At 41.6% G+C, this 6,285-nt stretch overlaps 1 protein-coding gene across 1 annotated transcript; it reads right to left on the minus strand.

The window, feature by feature from the left end:
• Window positions 1–1,843: 1,843 nt before the first annotated feature.
• Window positions 1,844–4,166, minus strand: LOC132066558 (uncharacterized). Its single transcript, XM_059459853.1, has 4 exons — window positions 3,281–4,166; window positions 2,651–2,789; window positions 2,307–2,531; window positions 1,844–2,096 (listed from the first exon to the last, which is right to left on the minus strand). Exons 1-4 carry the CDS (start codon window positions 4,164–4,166, stop codon window positions 1,844–1,846), a joined length of 1,503 nt encoding a protein of 500 aa, XP_059315836.1.
• Between the last annotated feature and the right edge of the window lie 2,119 nt (window positions 4,167–6,285).

Raw genomic sequence — 6,285 nt, forward strand, 5'->3', positions numbered from 1 at the left:
CAAATGGAGTCATGCCAATAGAGGAACGGAGGGACCGATTGTAAGCAAACTCAATCAAAGGTAAACGTGATACGATTCTACTTGGCACACCTCATTTCAAGACTTACATCCAAGGCCAAGATATGGAAATTCAAGCTCTACAAGCGGCATGGATGATAAGGATGGCGTTGAAGGCCTTTGGAGGCCCATACACGCCCCACAGTGAGGCCTATGATGATGCAAGATTAAAAACGAAAATAGAATTAAAATGCAAGAAAAGAAAAGGATAGATAATTTGACACAACTTAAGACCTAATTTAGCAACCAAAGTTATAGAAAACTAAAACCTTTAAATTAAGAACAAAAGAAACACCAAATTCTACAGATGACCAAGAGGGATTTGGAATCCCTAATAACCAATTCTCTCAATAAGAATTCAATCCAAGGGTAAACAAGCTCTCACACTCAAAGTGTTTACAATCTCAAAATATCAATAATCAAAATAGTCTAAGTCTTCCAAATGAAAGAAACTACTATTTATACTAAAGCTCAAAAGAAGACAACTACATTATTACACTTTTACCCTTAATGAAGTAAGGGCCTTGTTTGGGTGTCTTATTTTGGGAACAAAGCTTGAATTTGCAAATCTTCAAGTAATAGCCACATTGCAAGCATGACCATCTTCAACACTCTTCTCCAAACCATCCTCCCATGCTATCATGAACACTTGAAATCCCCGGGAAGGTGCTAGAGTGTATTCAAGTATGTCCCTCCTCATGAACAATGCTTGCATAGCTTGAAGTTCCCTCACTTGGCTCCTTGTAAAAGGTCTTGATGCCACTCGAATTATATCATTCTCCCCTTCTTGAAGAGAATTTGTCCTCAAATTTAAGGGATCATCATCTTGCACCACCATAGGAGACAGATCACACACATTGAAGGTGTTATGAACTTGGTATTCGGGTGGAAGATCAATTTTGTATGCATTATCATTGAGTCGTTCAAATAATTCAAATGGACCATCTCCTCTAGGCATCAACTTGGTCTTTCTTTTGTTGGGAAACCTCTCTTTTCGGAAATGTACCCAAACCCAATCACCCGGTTCAAGCACAACTCATTTGCGGCCTTTGTTTGCTCTCTTGGCCGTTTCTTGATTCTTTTTCTCAAGGTGAAGCCTCACCTTCTCATGTAACTTCTTCATGGCCTCGGCTCATTTGTTTCCATCTAAACTCAACACAACATCTTGAGACAAAGAGGTTAGATCTAAAGGGGTTAGGGGGTTAAAACCATAAACCACTTCAAAAGGTGACATGCCAATAATGCTATGAATGACTCCATTGTAAGCAAATTCAACCAAAGGCAATTGATCTTCCCAAGATGCTAGTTTCCCTTTAACCATGGCCCTAAGCATAGAACCCAAGGTCCTATTGACAACTTTGGTTTGGCCATCGGTTTGTGGGTGACAATAGGTAGAAAACAACAATTTAGTACCAAGTCGTCCCCACAATTCTTTCCAAAAGTGGCTAAGGAATTTGGGATCCCTATCACTCACAATGGTTTTGGGAATACCATGCAACTTTACCACATGTTCAACAAACAAAGATGCAACATGAGGAGCATCGTCAACTTTATGACAAGCAATGAAATGAGCAATTTTAGAAAATCGATCAACCATAACAAAGATGCTATCTTTACCCCTTTTGGTTCTAGGAAAACCCAACACAAAATCCATCGAAATATCAACCCAAGGTTATTGAGGGGTGGGAAGAGGGGTATCCAAACCATGGGGAAGGAGTCTAGATTTGGCGCCACGACACTCAATGCATTGGCCACAAATCTTAGCCACATCCCTCCGCATATGAGGCTAATAAAATTGCTCCTCAAGAATCCCAAAAGTCTTATCAATCCCAAAATGTCCCATTAATCCCCCATTGTGTGCCTCCCTCACAAATAATTCCCTCCAAGAGCTCATGGGCACACACAAACGCTTGTTTTTGAACAAGAAACCATCAAACCTAGAATAGGGACTATCCCTAATCCACCTCTCCCTTTCCCACTCTTCGCAATCTAGAAAGATTTTGGCAAAGACAGGGTCCTCAGGATACAATGTATTCAAGCTTTCAAAACCCATCAATTTGGAAGACAAGGTATTAATCAAAACATGTTTCCTTGATAGGGCATCCGCTACTACATTCTCCTTTCCCTTTTTGTATTAGATTACATAAGGGAAGGTTTCAAGGAATTCAACCCATTTAGCATGCCTTTTGTTCAACTTTCCTTGGGCCTTAAGATGTTTTAAGGACTCATGGTCGGTCCTAATCACAAACTCTTTAGGCCACAAATAGTGTTGCCAATTAGCCAAAGCTCTAATCAAAGCATACAATTCAAGATCATAGGTGGAGTAGTTCAATGCCGCACCCTTAAGCTTTTCACTAAAATAGGTAATGGGTTTTTGGTCTTGCATTAAAACGGCACCAATACCTACTTTACTAGCATCACATTCAATTTCAAAATTTTTGTCAAAATCAGCTAATTGCAACAACGGTGCGGAGCTAAGCATTTGTTTTAGAGTTTCAAAAGCCTTTGCTTGCTCCACACCCAAGAAAAAGGTTTATCCTTTCGGATTACCTCGGTCAAAGGAGCGACTATGGTACTAAACCCCTTAACAAACCGCCTATAAAAACTATCCAATCCATGAAAACTTCTAATATCACCAATGGATTTAGGAGTTGGCCAATTCTTAATAGCGCCTATTTTGGATTCATCAACCTCAACGCCCCTTGAATTCACAACAAAACCCAAGAAAACAACTTAATCAACACAAAAAGAGAATTTAGCAACATTAGCATAAAGTTTTTCTTGTCTAAGCACTTCAAACACACATTTCAAGTGAATAACATGCTCATCCATGGTTTTACTATACACCAAAATATCATCAAAGCAAACAACCACGAATTTTCCAATAAAAGGTTTCATCACATGATTCATCAAACGCATGAAAGTACTAGGAGCGTTAGTGAGACCAAAAGGCATCACCAACCATTCATGTAGACCAAACTTGGTCTTGAATGCGATTTTTCACTCATCTCTGGGTTTCATCCGGATTTGATGATACCCACTCCTAAGATCTACCTTAGAGAATATGAATGAACTATTCAACTCATCAAGCATGTCGTCAAGACGAGGTATGGGATGGCGATACTTTACCGTTATCTTGTTGATGGCTCGGCAATCAATACACATGCGCCATATCCATCTTTCTCTGGCACCAAGATCACGGGCACGACACAAGGACTCATACTTTCTCGCACAACTCCCTTTTTAAGGAGCTCATCCACTTGCCTTTGAAGCTCCTTAGTGTCATCCAGGTTGGCTCTATAAGCTGATTTGTTGGGCAATTGAAAACCCAGAACAAAGTCAATTTGGTGTTCAATTCCCCTCAAGGGTGGTAACCCTTTTGGGAGTTCCGTTGGGAACACATCATCAAATTCATGCAAAAGAGAAGAAATAGAACTAGGAAAAGAAGGGGTTAGCTCATTACTGTGCAATACATAGTCCCTATGCATGAGGAGAGTCACCGGTTGACGCTCCCCCAATTCCTCCCTAATTTCCCCACAATTCGTCAAAAGAGACACCTTGGTTTTTCCTCTAAGCTCTCCTTTCTTTCCACTCACCTCTTGAGAACTACTCTCCTCTACTCCCTCTTCCCCTATATTCTTCTTTTGCAATGCCCTATGACCCTTGTCCTTCAACTCCCTCATTTTGTTATAGATCTCACCCACTTGGGAGGGGGTCATAGGATTCAAGACATGTTTAACACCATTGTGGACAAGGGTGTATTGGCTAGTTCTCCCATTATGGTTGATAGACCTATCATATTGCCATGGTCGTCCAAGTAGAAGATGACACGCTTGCATGGGAACAACATCACATAACACCTCATCGTGATACTTCCCAACCGCGAATTTGATGATAGCTTGCCTAGTAACCTTCAATTCACCACATTCATTGAGCCATTGAAGTTTGTAAGGGTTTTCACGGCGGGTGGTGGGAAGTTTCAAGAAATCAACAAGGGTGGTACTAGCAACATTGGCACAACTCCCACTATCAATGATCATGATGCTAGTGTTTTGGTTAATGATGCACTTGGAATGGAAGAGATTTTCTCGTTGACTTGGGTCATCCATTGCTTTGCTTAGCATGGTTCTTCACACCACATAGAGAGGTACAATAGGCTCATCATCACCTTCAACACCATCCCCTTCACTATCACGTTGTTCATTCTCATGATCGCCCTCATCATCTCCTTCCTCACATTCTTTCTCATCCTCACTATAAGTGTCTCTCAAAATAAACACTCTACGATTAGGGCATTTGCTTGCTCTATGACCGAAGCCATGACATTTAAAGCATTGAATAGGTGTTTTCGTACCTCCTTGTTTTGGAGAAAAATTCAGAGGTTGTTTATCAACTTGCTTCTCAACTTGAGAATTCTTCACAAATAGTTTCTTGGCTTCTTGCATGGGGCCCTTATTCTTTTTCCAATTGGAGGAGGAGGCTCCTCGTTCTTTGTTATTGTTCCATGAACTCACATAGCCCCTTGACTTATTGATTTTGTCTTCCTTGAGACCATCCTCTATTTCAATAGCCGCTTGAAGGGTTTCTTCAATGCTCCCATAGTTGTGGAGTCTCATTTGGGAGACAATATCGCTATTTAACCCAGCTTGAAATCGAGTCATAGCATTTAACTCATCCTCGTCAAAGTCGATTCTCATCTTGACAATTTGGAACTCATCATAATATTCTTCCACACTCTTTTTGTTTTGCCTTAAAGTATACACCTTCTTGAGTTGTTCTTGTTTGTAGCAGTCAGTGACATACTTACGCCGCATGGAGACCTTCAATTCGTCCCAAGTAGGTGTGGGAGGAAGCCTAATAATTCTTCTTGCCTTCACTTGAGTTTCCCACCATGTGGAGGCATACCTTTTGAATTGAGCAATGGTGTAAGACGCCTTTTTCACCTCGGACATGTCATTCGTCAAGAAGATTCTATCACAATGCATCACCCAATCAAGAATTGCATCGGGCTCACTTCCTCCTTTGAAGATTGGAAGAGTAACCTTGATAGAATTGAGACTCGTGTCTCGCCCTCCTCCATAACTATGGTTTCCATTCAAATCTCCATCATCATCATAACCTCGATAGTCCCGACCTTGGTACCCTTCACGAGCTTGGTACCCTCTTTGCCTACCCATGTGAGGGTTAGGACCATGCCTTCCACCCCTTCCTCGATAACCTCCTTGTGCTTGCCCTCGTGGCCTCCACCCTTGGTCACCATAACGTTCGTGCTCAAGTATAGCTTTCTCTACCTCCTCCTCATTTGGTTGTTGGATGTTTGGATGGTCTTGGGGTGGCATTGGTGCATTTGTGTGTGGATCATTTAGGGGTGGGTCGTTTGGATGCGGGTCATTTGGAGTTTGATCTTGTGGGGATGGGTTGTTCCGTTGGCATATGGGAATGTTGTTTGGTGGGGTGAGAGTTGTGTTTTGAGGGGTGTTTTGGGGAGTAGGGTTGTATAGATGATGGAAGGTGCCGGGTGACAATGTAAGTGAAGTGCTTTGAGTAGCTCCACTTGTGCCTCCTTGGTATTGCACTCGGGGTGAATACGAGACCTCCCTACTACCTCCTTCAATTGCTTCAACCCTACTTCCCAAGTTTTCCATTCGACCATCCATACTACCAACCTTATCGTTCAAGGCTTGCAAGGCCCTCATTACATCAACTAGTGTGAGTTCCCCGGTGGGAACTTGTGTTTCATCCTCCGTAGCCATGGTACCTATTAAAGACACTCAACAAAACAAGCAAACACGTTAGATTAGTAAAATCAACTCACAATCGCTCAAGTATGCGCACCTTTAGTTGCCTCACAAATTGCTTCCGCCAAAGATTGCGTGCTTGTTAATGTCGACTAGTCACAAGGGTTCAAATTCTACTCTTGGTCGGAATAGATTCTTGTTAGACTAAGAAAGACGGACGACTCAATTCAATCTGACGGACTTGAACCAAGAAATTAACAACGAAGCAAAAACGAAGAAAAGCAGGAAAGAATTGGCATGAAAGAAATGCGAACACAAGAACTGGTAAACACAAGTAGGAACAACTACTAAATGGCTACTAGTTGAGAGACACAAGAAAATGGAATGCAAAAATTGGGAAATAAATAAAATTTCGGGCCCGGGTGGGTGATAATTTGAAAAAGCGGTCTTGGAGCCCTAATTGATCCAAGGTATCAATTTGAAGTAACGA

Source organism: Lycium ferocissimum, chromosome 8 (assembly GCF_029784015.1).
Source record: "Lycium ferocissimum isolate CSIRO_LF1 chromosome 8, AGI_CSIRO_Lferr_CH_V1, whole genome shotgun sequence".
Classification (NCBI taxonomy): domain Eukaryota; kingdom Viridiplantae; phylum Streptophyta; class Magnoliopsida; order Solanales; family Solanaceae; genus Lycium; species Lycium ferocissimum.

What these genes read in the sequence shown, in the direction of transcription:
- LOC132066558 (XM_059459853.1), bottom strand. Translation starts at nt 4,166, where the DNA reads ATGGATGACCCAAGTCAACGAGAAAATCTCTTCCATTCCAAGTGCATC. An exon ending in AAAGGGAGTTGTGCGAGAAA is followed by an intron (nt 2,790 to 3,280) that starts GTATGAGTCCTT and finishes GTGTTGATTAAG; the next exon opens with TTGTTTTCTTGGGTTTTGTT. An exon ending in CACTATTTGTGGCCTAAAGA is followed by an intron (nt 2,097 to 2,306) that starts GTTTGTGATTAG and finishes GGGTTTTGAAAG; the next exon opens with CTTGAATACATTGTATCCTG.